At 39.2% G+C, this 20,585-nt stretch overlaps 4 protein-coding genes across 4 annotated transcripts; 1 reads left to right on the top strand and 3 right to left on the bottom strand.

Annotated features, from left to right (window-relative positions):
- Nucleotides 1-11: 11 nt before the first annotated feature.
- On the bottom strand, nt 12-2,853 carry pno1 (partner of NOB1 homolog). Its single transcript, XM_072677597.1, has 7 exons — nt 2,552-2,853; nt 1,319-1,468; nt 1,139-1,222; nt 956-1,016; nt 753-870; nt 591-661; nt 12-339 (listed from the first exon to the last, which is right to left on the bottom strand). Exons 1-7 carry the CDS (start codon nt 2,747-2,749, stop codon nt 272-274), a joined length of 750 nt encoding a protein of 249 aa, XP_072533698.1. The 5' UTR covers nt 2,750-2,853; the 3' UTR covers nt 12-271.
- A 199-nt stretch (nt 2,854-3,052) lies between these two features.
- dnaaf10 (dynein axonemal assembly factor 10) lies at nt 3,053-6,888 on the top strand. The gene is made up of 8 exons (XM_072676829.1): nt 3,053-3,355; nt 4,062-4,162; nt 4,244-4,374; nt 4,486-4,587; nt 4,695-4,810; nt 5,891-6,025; nt 6,265-6,362; nt 6,492-6,888. Exons 1-8 carry the CDS (start codon nt 3,170-3,172, stop codon nt 6,697-6,699), a joined length of 1,077 nt encoding a protein of 358 aa, XP_072532930.1. The 5' UTR covers nt 3,053-3,169; the 3' UTR covers nt 6,700-6,888.
- A 775-nt stretch (nt 6,889-7,663) lies between these two features.
- Nucleotides 7,664-17,731, bottom strand: LOC140554019 (uncharacterized). Its single transcript, XM_072676827.1, has 14 exons — nt 17,720-17,731; nt 17,018-17,132; nt 16,261-16,436; nt 15,422-15,640; nt 14,069-14,271; nt 13,623-13,754; nt 13,407-13,544; nt 11,789-12,020; nt 10,673-10,874; nt 10,198-10,438; nt 9,582-9,700; nt 8,699-8,868; nt 8,065-8,287; nt 7,664-7,914 (listed from the first exon to the last, which is right to left on the bottom strand). Exons 3-14 carry the CDS (start codon nt 16,426-16,428, stop codon nt 7,775-7,777), a joined length of 2,187 nt encoding a protein of 728 aa, XP_072532928.1. The 5' UTR covers nt 16,429-16,436; nt 17,018-17,132; nt 17,720-17,731; the 3' UTR covers nt 7,664-7,774.
- On the bottom strand, nt 17,658-20,469 carry LOC140554020 (uncharacterized). Its single transcript, XM_072676828.1, has 7 exons — nt 20,275-20,469; nt 19,975-20,182; nt 19,670-19,836; nt 18,553-18,683; nt 18,147-18,313; nt 17,921-18,006; nt 17,658-17,811 (listed from the first exon to the last, which is right to left on the bottom strand). Exons 1-7 carry the CDS (start codon nt 20,431-20,433, stop codon nt 17,698-17,700), a joined length of 1,032 nt encoding a protein of 343 aa, XP_072532929.1. The 5' UTR covers nt 20,434-20,469; the 3' UTR covers nt 17,658-17,697.
- Between the last annotated feature and the right edge of the window lie 116 nt (nt 20,470-20,585).

Below are 20,585 nucleotides of genomic sequence, written 5' to 3'. Positions count from 1 at the left end.
TACTGCATTCATGAGTTGCCTCATTTCCAATGGTATGTGTTTTATTTTTTGAGCAATATTCTTTAGTGATATTCATAGCAAATCAGTGCTCCATCACATAATCAAAAAATGAGTCTTCTGAGGACTTAACAGTTCTAGTCAGAACTGTAGGAATCAGTATTTCAGGCCAGTATTCCTGCAAGTCTATAATTTGCCACATTTCTGTACCAGTCCATGAGCTGCATCACAGGTTAAAGATCAAAGAAATCCAACCAGCGTTTGAGGCTCCATGTTAGAATCTCTCAGCTGCACGACTGGCAACCGCTCGAATGTTCCCATACACCTTTGATGGTGGGCTCCCTGTTGAGGTGAAAGAAAACAATCCAGTTGGTCCCATCAATTTCATCACCCAACTCCTATCTTGCACACACGTCTACCTCTGTCGTCTCCAACCCTCCTCCTGGAGAGCTGCCGTTCTACAATTTAAATCCAAATCTCATACCGCCAATTACAGACTTCTGAAAGCAGTGACTAGTTGGATCCAGAATCTGCAGTAAGGTAACTCAAGGAGTAGGGTTGGAAACCATTGGTCTGCCTTTGACTTTACTTACCCAAAATGAGATTGCATATAGCTGTCCGTGCCATTTTTATATTCTGAAAAGATCCCAATATATGAACCTTCCTGCAAAAATAAATGGTAAATATCTGTTAGCCTATATAAGCCATATTTGTGGAAAAAAGGTGAACAATTGGAATTTTCTGACTACACTCACGTGTCTGCAAGGACAATCCTAGTTTTGGTGACATTTTCGATGGTGAATTTTGTTTTTCCTCCTTTGCCCGCTATTCTACCAACAGCTCTACACAAGTGATCTCCTTTGAGAGGCTTCACTGAAAAGAACACAAAATAAGTATACATTATGAATGTGACATTTACTAATGAGAAAATGCATATCACTTGTGAAATGAGACTTACCATCTGTGACATCGAACGTTTCCAAAAACAGTTCATCCAGTCTGATGAGTGCAAGTGCATCCTATAAGATTATTGTTCATATAAAGAGAAAGAGAAATGTTCACACATTTGGTAATTCATGAAGAACATGAATAGAACAGCTAATTAAATATAACTTTTAAAATACTGTGCCTAAATACCCACCTCCACTTGAAATCCCAAAACAAATGCCTTTACAAAGTCTGCTGCTTTTGTCAGAGCACCAATATCTTGTGTTTCCTTACAGGTCTGTAATAAACAAGCAAATGAAAAAGAACATCAGTGAAGAGTTTTTCAGTTCAAAGCTCTTTCACAATGTCATTTAATGCAATTCTCTGCCCTTACTTTAATCTCAACATTTCTTGTTTTGAGGTTAAATCTGACTTGAAGTTGCAGGTTCTCAACAATGGGAGTAAATATTTTAAGCCAGTTTTCCTTCAGAGGTGTGTAGCGGTGAGAAGGAACAGCTATTTTCCTCATATCATCAGCACCTCCCTGAAAAACAAACAAACCAGAACAATATCATGAGCACACAGGCACAAACTGGGAAGCCAAAGACATGATGCCCATTAAAACAATCCAAAAATCTGAATTCTAGAAATGAGTCTGTGACTGTTCTGTGTTATGCAAACTGCCATCTAGAGAATGTACACATTCTTGAAATGTGTCCACCAAAATTACTGTAATGACAGTAAACACCACATACATTTACATGTTGTTGTATGTAAACAGCACATGTTACGTGCTGTTTACATAAACACATAACACACTGTGACCAATATAGAGGAAACCAATTGAATGCAAAGACCAGGCATTCTGTAAATTTAGAAATCACAGTCATACCCATTCAGCTGAAGAACATGAAAGATGAAAATGATGAATATGAGGATATGAAAATTGAAGAAAAATTTGGAAGGAAAATCCCAAATGTCATGGATTTTCAAAATGTAAAGACCTCCTCACAAGACATATTACATAAAATCATTATGAATACACTGTATGGTGTCTCAGACACTGTTTTTTAGTATTTGACATTTAGCAGAAGTGCCATTTTAAATACATTCACAGCTATGATATGTAGGGTGTTGCAATCAAAAACTATGAGAATATTATTGATTACATAATAATAATAATAATAATAATAATAATAATAATAATAATAATAATAATAAAACCAGAACACAAAGGTTCACTAGTAGTGAACTAGTGCACAGTAGTTGTATAGTAAAAAAAATAATCCCTTTGTGTCGTAGACCCCCAGTCGGTCAGGTTGAAGACAAGTGTGTTACCTCCTATACTACATTAAACAACTCTTAAAATTCTGAAATCCACTGTACAGATTTCGAGACTCTGTTCACTGCTCAGCCATACACGTAGTCCCGTGGAGATCCCATTTAACTTACACAGCTAGTCAAAAACTTAGACAGACAGGCGTTCACTCTGGGAATCAGCTGGGTCTCGCGCATGCGTGGAACGACACGTGGTGGTCTTTAAAGTCAGCTACGTCTTCAGACAGTTATGTGATATTAAACACGAACATGGGAGTTTAATACATTCCACGTTCATGGTCAATTGTACCTTGAGTTTATCCCCCGAAATGGGTGGAAACTGTGGTCTCTTGGGTGCCACGGCCTCTTCGCTCTCCATGTCAGCCTCACCAGCAGCTCGTTTGCGTTTTTGGCTCTTTTTTGATTTTACTTTCTCGAAACCGTCCGCGTTGCCTTCACAGTCCATAGTGGTAGACGGCTCGGATATTGTGTTCTCTGCAGGTTCCATTGTGAATTTCCAGGGTGTTTGTTCCTCCAATTTAATGAAAATGTGCCGAATTCATATGAAGGACTGTTTATCTTCAACACGCGGTCTCTACCGCTCCACTCAAAGGACCCTTGACTGGACTGACCAACGAGATCAAACCAAACTAATAAACATCGGAATTAAGGCAACTGGAAGAAATCATCGTAATATCATAATAAATACGATAAATAATGTAATTAACGTAGCTATATGTATTCAGACCTGCCTTGCCTTCGCTGAGGTCTTAGTAATAATAATTGATCGTTGCCGAGCGATCAGGCAGCACCGTGAACAGCTCTGCTCTGTGTTGAAGGGGACCTCAGAGTGGAGTTGTGAATTTGAGAAGATTTCAACGTTTCTGTAGTTTGGTGTCATTTTGTCTCGAAACTGTTTTTGGCCGAGATGTCAGCGCCACTGGAGAAGCCGCAGATTATCGCTCATATCCAGAAGAGTTTGAACTACACCGTTTTCGACAGCAAATGGATTCCATGCAGTGCCAAGTTTGTGTGTATGGGCAACTTTGCGAGAGGAACGGGTGTTATGCAGATATACGAGGTGCAGCACGGGGACGTCCAGCTTGTAAAAGAGGTGAATCATGTCAGTTATATAGCTGATGTTTCTAGTGATATCTGGGGCTGGTTGGATGACCGACGGCTAGCTAAAGTTAGCTTCCGAAGCTATTTCTAGAACACTCTTGGTGCCTGGTTGTCATAGCAACAGGAAGTAACAGCGACTACAGGAAAGGCTCACTAAGTTACACACTTCTCTGACTTTGCGTTTTTCTATTATATAGCTAGCTAGCTAATCGTGCCGCAAAGAAGTTGAACCCAGTGGTTTATGCTTCCAAGTCCGCACACACCTAAGGAATGAGCTTCGAGCGTCAGCTGCACGACATGCTGAAATGGACGCTGTGACCGTTGGCTTGTTTGGTCACTAGTTAGACGTGTGTGTTGCTGCTGTGTAAGAGCCAATTGGATGTAGCTATGTACACGAGTATTGTCCTGATTCCGATTGATAACTGGTCATTTTTCCTACATTAGTGATGATGGTGTAGGGAATTTATTTTGAGGAATGAAATAAGGGGTGTGATATTCTCCCTCAGTAGTCTACTCCAAATGCTAGCAGACTGGCTAGTCATCTAATAGAAATACTGATACTTTTAAAAGTCTTATTGTGCTCACTATGTATCTCAGTCCTCTTTAGTCCTAAATAAACCTGCATGTAGCCTTAGTAGTAATGTAGTAGTACATTTCAGCATATTTTAAAACTTTTAAAACTGCTTCTGTGTTCTAAGATAGAGAAAACCAAGCCCATAAAATGTGGGACTTTTGGAGCCACATCTTTCCAGCAGAGGCATTTAGCCACAGGGGACTTTGATGGAAATCTTCATGTGTGGTATGAATAATGTTTTCTATGTTCTAATTCCCAGTTTGAGGTTTCAGAGACAAGCTAACTGAACTTTGAGTGTTTCTCCAGGAATCTAGAAGCACCAGAGGTCCCTGTGTACTCAGTGAAAGCGCATAAGGAAATAGTGAACACCATTGATGGAGTCGGAGGGTTAGGTATTGGAGATGGTGCTCCAGAAATCGTTACAGGAAGCAGAGACGGTATGGATGCTACTGCTGTCAAGACTCTCAATACAAATGGATGTGTTTTGTATCATGCGAAGACTGCAATTTGTGACCAAGTGTATATATTTTTGGGACTTGTTTTTATAGGTACAGTAAAGGTGTGGGACCCAAGACAAAAAGACACCCCTGTGGCAAACATGGAGCCGGTTGAAGGAGAAACAAAGAGAGATTGTTGGACAGTTGCCTTTGGTGTGCATTTACATTATATCCAGTTAACATATGAAAAGTATGCCAACAATCACAGAACTTGCTTGACTTTGAATTTGGATTTTCATGTATTTATTTTATGTTAAAAGGTCATGCTTTCAATGATCAGGACCGCTGTGTGTGTGCTGGTTATGACAATGGTGACATCAAGCTCTTTGACCTGCGAAATATGTCTCTGCGATGGGAGAAAAACATTAAAAATGGGGTAAGTGGGTGCATGTTTCTATAACTGTTAGAGTTGTCTTTTCTGCTCATGCATTTAAGTGTTTGCTTTTTGTTTTGTCCCAAATGGGCATCGTATGATGTTTCTTTGTTTGTGTTGACACCTGGTGCTATAGATCACATTGAGTGTGAAAGAACAGCACTACAACCTTTACTTTTCACTATTAATAACAAACTAAAACTGCTCTACGAACATAACTCATGAGATCACAGTATAACAGCACTGTCTAACTCTTGTGTTATCTTGCATACACACCAGGTTTAACATCTAACCACAGATTTTCAATACTGTATATGGGAACTGAGAGAGCAGGATTATGTTTTATAAAATGCTGATTTATGCTCAAACATACCTTTGGTGATTGTGGCCAAAGTGTTCTATTTTGACTTTATCAGTCCACAGCAGTTTTTATAAAAGTCCTTGGCTTATCTGGATGTTGTTTTTTTTTATTTTGACGTCTGTGAAGCTGTTGCAGGAAGGTTTCCTTCTGGTAACTCCTCTGTGTAGATGATGACCAGTCCTTTGTCAAATAGGGGCTTTATTTTGTGTTTCTGATCAGCATATGAGCAGTGCTCAGTTTTCTGGATCATCCGGATCTTGCCTTGACTACCACCAATCCCTTTAACCATTTCTGACAGTGAACAAAGAACATCTGTTTATGGTTTTCCCCAGCTTTGTAGGCACCAGTTAGCTTTATTTCCACATTGTTAGCCAGCTTTTTAGAGAAGCCTTTAGTTGTTGAGTGTTTGCACTCAGCGGTTTGAAGAGTCAAAAAGTTGCTAAGCTCTGGAATCGTCGTCAGCTGACAATTCCCCAAAAAACGATTCTTATCTAGTTAAGACTTTACAACTGGAAGTCAACCAGAATAACCAAGCATTAATTTAGCAGGAAAGTGCTGTTGTTTCTTGTTGTTGTTTTGTTTGCTCTGGAATTTAGATTCTTTAGATTTTGATTTAAACAAATATATTGAAACTTACCTCAGCTTACATTCAAAATTAAAATATGTCTAACAATTTAAATATTTCTAAAGAAATATTTATCATTCTTTTCTGCATTTAATAGGTGTGCAGTGTTGAATTTGACAGGAAGGATATCCATATGAACAAACTGGTGGCAACATCTTTAGAGGGCAAATTCCACGTGTTTGACATGAGAACCCAGCACCCAACCAAAGGCTTTGCTTCCATTTCTGAAAAGGTATTTGAAGTCGACTGTTTTGGCTAACCTAAATGTAGTGTAGTGCACTGTGTCTGTCAGTGGATAGCTTCTGTTTTCTGTTTAAGTTATGTATGGAAATACTCATTTATGTAATTTACTACATTTACATAATATTAGCCAAGAAGTCTACATTTAAAGCATTAGAAGAAGCTGTCAGTTCACTGTGATCTAACCACTCAACTGCACACTCATTTAATCTTTTGCTTTTTTTCCTTCAGGCTCATAAGTCTACAATATGGCAAGTAAGACATTTGCCTCAGAACCGAGACATTTTCATGACAGCAGGTGGAGCAGGCAACCTGCACTTATGGAAATAGTAAGTGAAATATTACAGTATTGTGTGTGTATGTGTGTGTGTGTGTGTGTGTGTGTGTGTGTGTAATATATACACACTTATTTATAAATGTTTTAATGCATAAATGCTTCAATTGTCTTGTTGTTGCAGTGAGTATCCAGCCAAGAGAAGTGAAAAAGATGAAGATGGAGTGGACAGAGGAGTAGCTGGAACACTTAACCTCCTGCAAAACGTTACCCTGTCCACACAACCCATTGCCAGCTTGGACTGGAGTCCTGACAAGCAGGGCCTGTGTGTGTGTTCTTCATTCGATCAGTCTGTGCGAGTCCTCATTGTCACCAAGCTGAACAGAGTCTGAGTGAATAGCCTGCAGCTCCAAACCTGTATATAGTTCTGCTGTAAGTGTGCTTCCCACTCAAATATGAACTTTTTAATGTGCAGGCATACTTAAATACTGTTTAGCAGAGCAGTGTCTCTGTTCTTTCAAATGATGTTCTGTTTCATTTGTTTTGGAAATATTAAATGGCGTTTTACACATCATTAACTTGGAGACATCTGGTAAGTTAATTTTCTTCACTAACACACACTTCTCATTTTTTGAATTTGAGCCTTTAAAAGGTTCTAAGTATTTTAAAGCCTAAAGTGGTAGAGTAAGCGTTTCAGGAGAGAGAAAGATTTTAGAGTAACAACTGGAAATAAAATACCACCCTCATAAAGCTTATCCAGAAACTTAAAGATGCTAATAATACTGATTATGTAAAGCTGCTTTGTGACAACAACAGTTGTAAAAAGCGCTATACAAATAAATTTGACTTGACTTGACTAATCAGCAGTTGAGGAAGGAAAGAAGGGATTTAAAATGACAAGAGCTCTGTTCAATTAATATGTAAGTGGTTGCCAGCAAATATTATTGAATATATTAAATTATATTATATGAAATAATATTTAATGGTTTCTGACCTGATTTCCTTAGAGGAAAGGGTAATTTTATGGGGATCAATAGATTTCTTTAATTTATATAAAGATAAAAGTGTAAACACACCCGGGTCACCCTGTCATCAACAACCAGGTAATTTAAAAATATATGTATACAATGTTGATTTATAACCACGTTAGACTTTATTGTGATGTTATAACTGTAAATGTGTTTAAAAGTTTTAGATTGTCAAAAGATTTGATGTCTTCACATAAAAAATCACATAGAAAAGACATACAATTTAAACTTAACTTAAACCAACTTAAAATGACCTTCTGACCTCTTAAAATATTCAAATAAAACATTTTAGACAATAAGACATTTTACTTTGTAGCTTTTGTAGCATTCTTCTTTGAAAAAAAATATTCTGTTTTGCTGTTTAAATGCATTTAGACATTTTCCATACTCTACTTATAAATAAATATAGCTGAATGGAAGCCTACGACCATTACTCTGTTCATATCCAGCACTTAAACTTGAAAAACTGTTGGAGATCCTCATCATCCACTGATTTGTTGTGAATTCCTGCGTAAACAGTCTTCAGAAGGTTGGTCATGAACTTTCCATCCAGTATGACAATGTACTTTTCAAGGCAGCCTTTAAAAGGAGACATACGTGCAATTAAAAAAAGATATAATAAAAAGGGGTAAGGGCCTTTGAGCAGCACAGTGCACACACAGAAATGCATAAGATAATCCTTTATTAGTCCCACAGTGGGGAAATTCAATGATGTGTCAAGAAACTTACTGAGCCCCATGACTTTCCCATAGGCAATCAGGTTAGGAACCAGCTGTGGGTGGTCATACAACTCTTGCTTCATGAGGATTCGAACAATCTCCCCAGTTATGAAGGCGTCGTCGAACGTCTGTTTATTAACAGGCTTTAATGGAAAGCGGCTGTAAACGTCCACAGCGGCCAGAGGGTCGCTCTTCACCAGCAGGTTCGCCAGCTCAATGTATGCATCGTGAACCTGAGATGTGTTTGTGTGAACAAGCATGAGTGTCAGCTGTGAGAGCCAAAATACTTGCTTCTTTGCACTTATGTGATTTCTGACACTATGCAGTTAATGTTGCATCTTCAACCTGATATTTGTCTGTTCTTTATTTATAACAGTATGTCTCACAGTGACTATTTAACAACACATTTTAAGAGAAGTGGGATATTACAGTTGCTGTTAACTGGTGGTATGCTGTGGTGGTATTGGCTACAGTTGTGGTCAGAAGTCTACATACACTCATCATGGACATGGATCATACCATGTCAATATTGAGCTTCTAATTATTTATTTATTTTGACTCTGGTTGGATATTTTAGCACTTTTCTTTGCAGAATTGGTAGCGATTAATTAAAGTTGTTTTTTGGTTGTAAATTTGAATCTGACCTCAGGAGCTATGGCAATGACCGCCTCGTAGAACCTGCAGGCCTGCTGGTGAGTATCTGGAGAACGGGACAGGACTCTGGCTAATCCTAGCCGTGGAGCATGGGACTTCACATTTAGAATGGCTGGAGTGGATGTTCCACTGGGCTCACTCTCCTCTTTTCCTGATGCTGCTGAAATGCACATTACATGACCAAGATACAAACATTTGGGTTTTAAACAGCGTTATACTGGTCAGAGTAGATAAAGCAGAGGCAGTATTACAGCATGGTTTAGCAGAAATTCAAAGCTTTCACTACTAGCTTTCTGAAGCTTTCTCTTCAGCAGATTGACTTTCATGAAGTGTAATCTTAAGATTAGATAAGTACTGCATATTTTGCTACATGTAGGCAAACACTGCTGCAAAAAACAGTGCTTCTAATAAAGTGTTCAGTAAGTGTATAAAGCAGTAGATATCATGATAAACAATAAATAATTGTTGGTGTACTCTGTTAACAGAGTTTGCTTTACATTTAAAATGCAGTAAGTAGTCTATAGCCTCCTGACACTGAAAACCCCTCCCACACACATGCATTTGTCAGCTAAAATGTGTACCCCTGACACAAAACACCATAGTTGTATGACCGGCCCTGTCCTTAATGCAAACAAGCAACTGCAAAACACACATGACGCTCAGATTCAACATTTCATTACTCATCTATCAAACCAGAAATCATAAGGATGGGCACAAATTCCCAGAGCACCAGACACACTGTACTTAACTACAGTCTACTGATAGCAAGACACACCCAAAACGTATTCTACTGTCACAGTAATAAAAATAAGAATTAGTACACATGCACAAACTTGAAGTTAACAAACACAGTACATTCACATGTGGACAAACCTGCTGGGTCAGACTGTGGAGGGCTGCACACCTGGTTGCTCTTGCTAGGAGAAGTGCAAACTTTAACTTTGCCTGTGCTCTTCGCTCGACCTTCAGTCTTAGCAGCTGTCCCTCTGATACTAAATGAGATAAATAGACAAATATTAGTCAGATACATTATATATTTTGTGTTGAATAAAAAATAACATAACATCAGGTTTTTAAGATGTTATGTGCAAATGACAGAAACACAGTTCACATAACTTGATAAAAGTACAGTGTGGCACAATAACAGTAGTAATGGTATCTTGAAAGCTATATGTTGTGCATTCTCCTGTCAAATTTTATAGAATATGTCAAAGTGTTCAAAAACCCCATAAGGAAATGTATTTGATGTTACTTTACAACGTAACACGCTTTGTCGAGAGTGTGTCATTACTTGTAGTCTAATATAAAGGGAATATCTGTTGCCGAATGACTCCTGTACTTGTCAAAATTGTCATCACATAAGAAAGATTGGTTAGAAAGAGTGGGGAGTAATACCAGTGAATTTCACTCGGGTCACTATGTCAGTTACGTGAACTGTTTTTCTGTCATTGGTACATATGCTTAACAGAACAGCATCTGGAAGGGTAACCTTGATGTGTGGCCGCTCTGTTTGGCTGCTGGGGCAGTCTTGACCCTGCGGGCTGGGGCAGATGCAGCGTCTTTGGTTACGGTTGTAGACCTGCCTCGTTCTGGAGCACCTCTGCGTCTCCCAGTGGCTCTCTCATCTTCTCTGGCCTCAAATGGTCTAGTCACTTCTGTGGCTTTAATGCTGCCCTGACTATCTCTTTTCTCCTTCTCTTTAGCCAAGTGGTCCTGCCACCACTTCTGCTCTGAAGGAAACATGAAAAATGAACTCATTCACACAAGTGGACATTTAAAAAAAAGACTCTGTTAAACAATACATCACTAGTTAAAATGATTCAAACATCAAAACATCATGACAAACCTATATATATTTCATTGATTATATATTTACCATTGCAACATTAGCAGTTTCCATAGTTTATATTTGTATTAAATGCATTAGCCCACTTTTAAAAGATAAGGTAACAAAGTTTGCATACTGGTGAGTTGCTCAGGGGGGTCTCCAGTTAAAGGTAGTCCCTCCAGTGCAATGCTGGCCTGGAAACTGAGGCAAGCATCTGCTATGGCTGCTTGACCTTGCACTGAGCTTGGGTCATTGTCGTACTGGGCCAGCTGGGTCAGGCCTAGCAGGTATAGCGCGGTACTGCTGCGGGGTGTGGTCATCACCCCCACCTCACACACCTGCATGGAAAGAATTCCATGAAAAAGCCTCTTAAGCAGTGTATTGAATAGTCAAGGCTGAGTCAAGGTTTGATGACCATGACTATTGTTGTCTATTGTTGAGTTATCATCATTTGGTTTGTCTAGAGAAGAAACAGGTACAAATCCTAATGCATTAAAACAGTGTAACCCAAATATTGTCAACACTGCACATGGGTGTCCCTCAGGACTTATGATATGACAAAGATGCAGGCTAATTGCATCTTAAATAAAATGCACCTGATTGGGCACCCTCTGTCAAAAATTCAGTTACTGTGAATTGCTAAGCAAGTAAAAGATCACGGCATGAAGGTAGAGTGTTTAAGTTTCTTTATTATTTTTTAAAATGTAGCAGTTTTAAAATAACAATAAAGGAAAAAAGGCACAGCCAGTACAGTACAGAGGTAACACCCAGTTTGGTAAGTATCCAAGTTTTTTTTTTTTACCCAGCTCAAACACCAGACTAAGACTCTTGAGATAATCCATTTGGGATTTTGTGTCTATTTTATGCATTTAGAATCATTATCCTGCAGTAAAATTCATCCTCTTGTTTTCATTTGAAAATGTCAGATACTGAATTTTGTGGCGAGGACACAAGGAAAGGCTTTCTCCTGATGCCTCTTGAAGGTCATATTAGTGCAGGTGTCGTTGCACAGTACAACAGTGCACCGCCACTCCAGAGTATTCCTATTATCTTTGTCTTCCAGACCTCAACTTGACCTCCACTATTCCTTCATTTTTGTTAATTACAATACAAACTGAGGAAGCGGCTACATGAAAACGCATGAAAGCCCATGGCTGCTAAATATTAGGACAAGGTTTAAGGAAGTATTTATAAAGGTTTCTGGTTTGTATGTTTTAGTAGATAAAATACAGGTGAAAAAATGTGAACTCACCCTCTCCTGTATGTCCAGGAGCTCTCTGCAGGGGGCAATGCAAGAGAGCCGTATCAGAGCACCAAGGGCCTGGCATCTGTGAGCAATCCACGCCTGCCTGATCACGTTCTGCTGCTGCATGAGGACTTGAAGCAAAGCAAAGTGGGCATCAAGTAACACCCACTCCAGCTGCTGAGTCACCTCACCCTGACCAACACACATGCTAACGGCTCGTGCAGCTAACACAGCAACACTGCAGAGGGAAAAGGCAATAGATGAGCAATGAACCAGGTAAAGCAAGTGGTGTGTGAAGGTGTGATTCCTGACTTTCTGACACAGAATGACATGTTGTGAGTGCCTTGTAGCCAATAGTAGCTGCTCCTACTATTTTTCATCATCTGATGTACTGTTCTCCAAGTTTATAGATAACAGTATATTATACAGAGTCAGAAACCACATAGGGAAGCCTATTTAAAATTAGTTTATATGTGTAGTTTAATGGCTTAACTACATTTAGGAATATTGTGCACATCTGAGCAATACTTTTAAGCCAAAGTTTAATGCAGTGCTCTAAAACAGCACTGTACTGTTTTGCATAACAGTACATACATTCACTGCTTTCACTGATTTAATTAAAAGGGACCCTCAAATCTAAGACCAGTGTTAAATATGTTGTTTGTCATCTTACACCGTATTCTATAGTGCAGTACTGAATGTCTGAAGTTCTTTAAACTGGAAAATCGATTGCTAAAGTTACTATATATATATATATATTTTTTTTTTTTTTTTTTTTTTTTTTTTTTTTTGCCTAATTTTACTTTTAGGCTGATGTAGGGCCGCACAACAAAGAATCTGTTGAAAATTGTGAAAATTACTGTATTTTTAATATCGCAATAGGAAGCACTTTACTTGGCTGGACCATTGTAGATGCAGCATAGATTCTCATCTGACATTCAACTAACATTTAACTGAATATGTATTAAATGCAACTGAACTCTAAGTTAAATGTAAATGATTAAATCTATTCAATGTGACCCTACACCTAACCCCTAACCATATCCTTAACTTTTATGGTTAGGTTTAGGGTTAGATTATAGGTTTACGTTTAAGGTTAGGTTTAGGATTTAGGGTTGATTCAAGGGTATGGTTAAGGTTAGGATTGAGTTTAGATGCAAGGTTACATTGAATAGAGAGCTCAGTTGCATTTAATATATATTCAGTTGATTGTTAGCTGACTGTCAGCTGAGCATCTACAAAGCATCTATGATGAACCATTCAAGTAAAGTAATACCTCACAATATATATCGCAGAACAACAAAATATCAAAATCTCTGTTTTTTCCAATATCCTAAGTGTAGAGTGTCCTCTAAAGACTAGATGAGCATGTTTATATTCTAACTGATCTTAGAACATAAAGACTTTAGAGTTTAGAAGAAACACTGATGGTGCGTTATTTAAAATTGATTATATGGTTTATGAAGTCATGCTACAGTCCCACTTTTGGGTAAACAAAACACTTGGTTCCAGTAATACTTTTCTAGCATTTGATGGGCAGGTGCGAAAAGGAACCAATTAAAAAAGCATGAACAACTTTAACCCTGTATTACTTGTATATTTCATACCTGTTGCTGCTACTTACATGTGATATACCATTACTGGACTTATTATTTGCTCTGAGTTGAAATGTTTGGACAGCAGTGCTCCCAGACTTAGACAACCTCTTAGAAACTGGACATTCACGGTGGACAGAGCATATCCAACATTCTGCATCTGTCCTCTGTGGAGGAAAATGAGGTTAGCTGCAAATACCTTATTTAAATCTATTTAGAAAGACTGAAATGCTTATATCCCTTACATGTCTTGGTCTGGATGGGTGAAGTACTGGCCCATAACATGCTCCAGGCCTTGCTGGAGGAACAAAATCGCATGCTTCTCATCTTCCACTGAAGCTTCATGCTGCTCCAGGACAGCCAAGCCTGTGTAGAACCTGGGATAAATAATGCTTGGGTTTTGTATAAACCTTATTTGGTTTATACACACAGGGGAACACAGTGCTGCTGTGCCAAATACACTGCAAGCCAAAGGCGACAGTGGAAAGGAAAATCACATCAAAGTTAGAGAGAGGTAACCTTGGGAGGAACGAAGACTCACAAGGGGATCCTATGGTGGTCCCTTTCCAGTGAGTAATTGTAAATCACCTTATATGGCAAGAGTTTGTTTTAAATGACCAATAAATGTAGATACACAATAGTGGTACCTATTAAACTAGAAATTTAGTGTATAGAAAGGAACAGGGCTGACCTAATTGTTGCCTGGGAGGGTGTGATGGCCAGTGCAGTGTATAAATGCTGCATTGCCTCTCTGCTCCTCCCCTGTAAGAGCAGCAGACGGCCCACATGAAGGTTCAGTTCCCACTTCTCTGGACTCAGAGACCAGGCATCCATGTACTTCAGAAAGGCTCTGTCCAGCCAGCTCTCCTTATCACACACTCCAGCCTTGCTGACCTATAAAAGTACAGTCAACACTGTTACTGCTGCAACAAGGGACTCTCAAGGGACTTTCAACACAGTGACATTTAGTCAACAACAATAGTCAACACTATGACTGCAGTGGCTGCAGTTTACTGTAGTCAACACTGTAACTGCTGTAATGGTAGGGAACACTGTGACTGCTGTAACAATAGTCAACACTGTGACTGCTGTAACTGTTACGGTGTGTTGTGGGGTTTGGACTCAAGTGCAGTTAAATTTTGTTTTATTATTATTAATAGAAACTATCCCTCTTATGGTGTGTGCTTGAACTCCCAACCCTGGTAGTGGGAGACCAGTGTATTTCCACTGTGCCACCACAGCTGTAAGAGGTTGCAGTATAAACACTGCACACAGTGCATAAGCAACACAGAAAACGGCAGGAAAACAAAGGAAAAAACAGGAGTGATGTTTACTCAAACAAAAGACAACAACTCAAATGCTTTTCTCTTTTAACTTCAGCCTTTTGCTGTTCACAACTTAAACCCACTGTTATCATTCACCCCTCTACAAAGGTGCAACAGGGAGTTGTGTTTGGCTGGGCGTATTTATACCGTGCCACACAGATGGGTCTGGTCAGCGTTGATTACTGCTGGGGATTCTGGGGCTTGGAGTTCTTTGCTCCAACCCCACCAGTTTTCATACTTTGCTGGCCAGGCTCCCTGCTGGTGGCTGACAGTACATGCTGCCTGCTCACAGTAACAATAGTCAACACTGTGAATGCTGTAACAGTAGGGAACACTGTGACTGATGTAACAGTAAGGAACACTGTGACTGCTGTAACAGTAAGGAACACTGTGACTGCTGTAACAATAGTCAACACTGTGACTGATGTAACAGTAGGAAACACTATGATGTGACAATAGTCAACACTGTGACTGCTGTAACAGTAGGGAACACTGTAACTGATGTAACAACAGTCAACCCTGTGAACCCTACTGTAGCCAGACAAAACTGACAAAACTTATTCCTGTAACAGTACAGCCAACAGAAAAAATGCTGCAGTAATGCAGTCAACACTGTAAAAGTGCATTGTTGTTCTTCAGCGGAGTTCAGATGATTAGTTCTGGAACACAGTATTGTGTGTCTACATTTTAATATGACAAAAGTGGTGTGGCAAAGGTACCTTTCTAGCTGTTTTGGACAGCCAGATGAAGAGGGTCTGGATATAATCAGCCTTTCCTGACTGGCCCTGCTCTTTCAGCAACTGGAACTCCTTGTCAAGGGCTTTCAGCTGATTCTCTACCGTAGGTGTTCCTAAGAAGCCATGAAGCTTGCAGATGGCCAGGATCTCATCCTGCCTCCCGGTTGCTTGGGCTTCACTAAGATCCTGGTCACCTTCTTCCTAGGGGGTAATCCGTTACCATGTAAGAACATCTGATGCACTGGCCCTTTTTCATGTGCACCCAATAATAGTCAGAAGAAAGTTGTTGGCTTAAGCTACTTGTGGCACAATGCAGAAACCCCTGGGTCTTGGATTTCTATTCAAGCAAATACACAATAACTGTGCATTAAATTATGCGTAAAAATGTCTGCAGAGAATATGAGTTATTTACACATATAATTTGTACAGGGGTGCCACAACTTTTGCATATTAATATAAGTGGACTTTGTAGGTTCTGCACAGTTTATATATATCCTCTACTCCAGTCCTGGGGGGCTGAATTTCAGCATTGTTTGTTCATTTTTCTGCTGAAGCACACATGATTTGACTCATCGGCTAATAATGTAACAAATGTATTAAAATCAGTAACTGTAAACTGAAAAAAAACTGCTGCTGTATTGTAGGTGTACCTGATAAAATGGTTAACTAGTGAAGACACAACACAGATGTACTTAACAAACCTGGAACCTGGAAGTGTTGTTTTAGACTGATTTTAATCTTTTAAGAGAGAAATGTCATGCCACATCATGTGTCTAATTGTCTCATATCAACTAGAAAATTATAGCTGGCTTTTCATTTACCTTCATTTTTAGGCCATACATTTCTGAAGCGTAATAGTATTCCTCTAGAGTGTTTCCAAGCAGGCAATGCAGTTGGGAATCTTGAGGCTTAAATTTGATTGCAGTAGCATAGTGGATGGCTGCTTGTTTCAAACAATCCAGAGGAGTCTGACCTGTCTCATGCTGCATAATGTCACCTGCATAATTTAAAAGCAATATTTCACTGGAAACACAAACACACACACAAAGAGCTAGGTGAATGTTTCATGGGCGCAATGACTGGTGCATTGTGACAAATGTATATGTCAAAGGTAAGGCATTGCAGCATTTAAAACATCTGAAGCCTCATGAGTATGTGAATACTGGTGTATTTAAATTTGTATTGCTATCTAACACAACAACCTTCTCATGTTAGAGACAGAAATAAAACAGACAAAACAGACCAAGATAAAAGTCTATTATAAAATCAAATACACAGTCATATCAGAATATGACCACCCCTGGATTGGAATGAACTCTGCCCATTAGATCAGCTCCATTTTCCATATAGGAGCACTTTGTAGTTGTATACAGACTATAGTCCACCTGTCTCAGCATACTTTGTTAACCTCTTTCCCCCCTTTTCTTCAAGGGCCAAGACCCCATAAGGCCACCACAAAGCAAGTAGTATTTGGGTTGTGGGTCATTCTCCATAGAAAGGATCTTTAAGGATCCAAAAGTGGTTCTCTACTTTTATAAGTGTGCTAGTTTGACTTGGTGACTCTGAAAAGCATCATACCAGCTTTGGGAATCCGTTCTTTGTACAACCTCACAAAGTTCTGAGCATGACTGCACAAGTCGTCTACATTGCCCTCGCCTACAGCTGTCTGGAGTCTTTTCTCCCAGTTCTGAACCTAAAAGAACAACAAGATATGTCCTGATTGTATGTTAACTTGAAACAGCTGGAAATGTCCCGAAAACACACTGAAAACTAAAGGTGCTTCAACTGGTTCCTTGGGGTTTGCTGGATAGAAGCAAGGGTCTAAGAATCCTGAAAGGTTTATTTGGTCGAAAAGAGCTATGAGAAAGAACTACTTTTGGTTCCATAAAGAACCAAGTTGGTACTAGAGATTACACATCATCACTCTAGGTCATCGCTCAAAGAACCATTTTGCTAGGGCAGACCACACCCTGAAATGGAACAAGAGGGCGGGAGGGAATATATTTGTGGCTTGGAGTCGGGTCGGTTTTCCTATGGTCAGCGCAAGAAGTAGGATCCCTGCCCCCCACTGGTGAGTGATGGAAGTAGACGGGGTGGAGGTGGGTGCAACATTTGTTCAACACAGAGTTAAACTGAGAAGCGAGGGTATATTAGCGGCTTGAGGGCCAGGAGAAGGAGTCCCAGGCGTGCTCTTTCTTCCAAAATTTAGTTATGTCATAGCTCCACTTGAAGCACCTTTGGTTTTAGGAGTGTTTCTTTTAAGAGTGATGTGAAAAATACCTCTGCCCCACCTGAAGAGAGTGCTTTGTCTCAATTTCCCAGGAACTTGAAGATGTGAAATGTTTTCTGTACCAGTTTGTTTCAGTGACATCCTATTTAGAAGTAGACGGATGCCAGAGGAATTAAGACAAAACAGATTTAATTTAATGTCAAATGCTTGTAAATATGTCTGCATCTAATATGTAAATATTTAATACTGGCCTTTGTATTCAGGGCAAGTGGTGGCTTGTAAGGACAATCATTTGCATGTGCTCCGATCTCTCCAAGTTTCAGCACACTTTTACAACCTACACAACAATTTGCTAAATTATCATTTAATTTCCTTGAGCAAATTATTCACACTGTCAGCACTGCTTCACTGAACATGTTTCACTTGCAGTTTTACAGTTTTGCAGAGGTTTTTTTTTTTCAACTATGGTATTCATACCACGATGTGCAAAGAAACAGTTGACCAATGCGCTGGACATCCTTTTGTCAAGCTCAGTCTCTGCAACTTTCCATGAGTCCCCCAGTGGACACTCAGTAAACGGATGAACCTTTGATCTCTGCGTCAGCATGTCAATATATGGAGATGAGAAGATGGCCTTCGGGTCACTGCATGAAAACATGTCAAACTGAGACACTGTAAAATACTCAATATACACACCTATGATCAAAGCACTGTTTAATTAAATGTTGAATTAAAGTTGTTGTATTGTTCGTGGAATAATCTTTTACACCTGTACTTAACCATAGCAACCATAGCCTTATAGTAATGCATTTATTGAGTACTGATGTAGTTTGTCATATTTTACTGTCTACTTACCAAATTGTGTCATTACAGGTTTTCCTACCTTTGATTTATTGACACAGGCCTGTAAAAGGCATTTAAAGATACAGGACATTCAAACATCATCTGGTCTTTCACATCACAGAAGGTGACTGGAAAAGGAATGTGTTCCCGAGTAATCGTTATTGTATACACCTGAAAACATGAAAAGTCATCATCAGCCAGCACACAGCAACCTAACAGAGCAACCTACAAGGAACTGGACAGTGGCATTTTTGCTGTTTGCCATTATTTAGCCTTTGTGTGCATGCAGTGACATTCAGCTGTCCAAAAAAAACAAACCACCAACAGTTCAATTATCTATACATAAATATATAGTAAAATTTTATTTTATCTATTTATCTAAAATGGTATTAGAACCCATTTTACTTTATTTTTTGTCAAAGCAAACTAGAAATGTACATCTGAAATATGGTTAATTTTAAAATATACATATTAGAATATATAGGGCAGTATAGCCGTGTATTAGTACTGACAGTACTTTAATTTTCTGGCCATTACCTATAAAACAAAAGAAATAGTATTGTACAATAACTTATGGACTGCAGTGTATTTACAATTGTACCTTGTATTTTAGGCACTTAATAGTACAGAATTAACTGTCATTTTCCTGAAGGACAGTGTTTATGAGGCTACAAGACACCTCAGACGCCAAAGCCTTTTATGACAACTGACATAAACACAGGTTTTAACTAGCATCAGTTATCATACCACAAGCTGATCCAAAAGGGTTTTAGAGCTGATTTTATTTTAAACTAGGAAAGAAAATATGAATTAAATATGGATAGAATTAAAATATATATAGTAGATGACTCCAAAGCAGATAGAAGAGGAAGATGAAAGTTATATTTGTAGTTTTTCAACCAGTAGAGGGCATGCCCTTGCATTACACATGTAATGTATACACAAAAAAAGATCTTTTTTCTAATCTTTTCTAATTGCAATGTCATTATTTCGGGATACTTTCTTGATATTTTGAGTGACTTTGTTAGACCCTCATAATTATGACAAAAAAAATTATACAAATAATTAATAGGTGGGAATGAGCTTCCATAAGAACACTCAAGTTCAGGTTCAAAATTCTCTTTACTAGTTAGGATGAGCTTTATTCTGTTGCTTACTTGTAAGTTGGTGCCATCTGGCGACGTGACCTGCACAGTGACCAACGTGTCTCCAACGTTTAAAGGCACAGAGCCGGAGCTGCAGGCCTCCTTCACCGTGACCTGCATGTTGTGGTCAGGCGCTTGGGCTTGGATGGTGACGACGTGACAGTCAAAACTCACCGCGCCTAAACAGACCAACTGATTTATCTAGGTAATCTGGTAAATATACCAACTATGTTTTTATTTTTAAAAAATGCAGAAAAACACCAGAATTGATTTAGCTACTTTCAGGACCTGGATTTGTCACCTCGGGAAACACTTACACGAGTACTCGTAAAGGTCTGGAGAAAACACAGGGTGAAGTTGGTGATGCTCTTCTACGGCCAGAGCTCTCAGGCTCGCCTCACTGGCCGACAGTTTGGTCAGCTCGATGCTGTAGGTCTTTCCTGTGCCGTCCTCAGCTATCACCTCAATGTCTATTCGGTTTAAACCGTCACTCAGGTTCACTGTCCTTGACCCATCACCAAATAACTCGAACATAGCGTATAGAGAGTTAGTGCTGGTGAAGTCAGCTGTAACTGCGACTAAAACACTTCTTATTAGGTTTACATTAGTATACTTACGATTTTACACGAAGCTCCACTGTCGCTTGTGAGCAGATCGAGCTTCACGCTGTTTATGCTGCTCGGAACAGTCGCTGTATAAAGTGTTATGTCTGGCTTGAAAGAAGGGCAGAGTTGGGCGCCGTTCACTGAGAGCTTGTCTAAATCACAGTTGTCCATTCTTCAGAAAGCTGCCTTTTCACATAGGACTTCAGAAGGGACTTTTTGTTGACCGTTTAAAACAGGGTTTACTCTGCACACACTAGCTAGTGTTTATGGATAGCTTGCTTTAGTTACAGAGCGATTTTGTAACCATGGGAACGCGCGTTATT

Source organism: Salminus brasiliensis, chromosome 4 (genome assembly GCF_030463535.1).
Source record: "Salminus brasiliensis chromosome 4, fSalBra1.hap2, whole genome shotgun sequence".
Lineage (NCBI taxonomy): Eukaryota > Metazoa > Chordata > Actinopteri > Characiformes > Bryconidae > Salminus > Salminus brasiliensis.
This window is presented reverse-complemented; position numbering and strand designations above follow the sequence as displayed.

Coding starts and splice junctions, on each gene's coding strand:
- pno1 (XM_072677597.1), bottom strand. CDS start 2,749: ATGGAACCTGCAGAGAACACAATATCCGAGCCGTCTACCACTATGGAC. Junction 1,469..2,551: donor TTTCGGGGGATAAACTCAAG/GTACAATTGACC, acceptor TTTGTTTTTCAG/GGAGGTGCTGATGATATGAG. Junction 340..590: donor TATATGCAATCTCATTTTGG/GTAAGTAAAGTC, acceptor TCACCTCAACAG/GGAGCCCACCATCAAAGGTG.
- LOC140554020 (XM_072676828.1), bottom strand. CDS start 20,433: ATGGACAACTGTGATTTAGACAAGCTCTCAGTGAACGGCGCCCAACTC. Junction 18,684..19,669: donor CAGATGGCACCAACTTACAA/GTAAGCAACAGA, acceptor TCATGTTTTCAG/GTGTATACAATAACGATTAC. Junction 17,812..17,920: donor CACTTGCCCTGAATACAAAG/GCCAGTATTAAA, acceptor ACTTCTAAATAG/GATGTCACTGAAACAAACTG.
- dnaaf10 (XM_072676829.1), top strand. CDS start 3,170: ATGTCAGCGCCACTGGAGAAGCCGCAGATTATCGCTCATATCCAGAAG. Junction 4,163..4,243: donor GATGGAAATCTTCATGTGTG/GTATGAATAATG, acceptor GTGTTTCTCCAG/GAATCTAGAAGCACCAGAGG. Junction 6,363..6,491: donor AACCTGCACTTATGGAAATA/GTAAGTGAAATA, acceptor TTGTTGTTGCAG/TGAGTATCCAGCCAAGAGAA.
- LOC140554019 (XM_072676827.1), bottom strand. CDS start 16,428: ATGCAGCATGAGACAGGTCAGACTCCTCTGGATTGTTTGAAACAAGCA. Junction 13,545..13,622: donor ACCCATCCAGACCAAGACAT/GTAAGGGATATA, acceptor TTTCCTCCACAG/AGGACAGATGCAGAATGTTG. Junction 8,869..9,581: donor TCCACAGTCTGACCCAGCAG/GTTTGTCCACAT, acceptor TGTGCATTTCAG/CAGCATCAGGAAAAGAGGAG.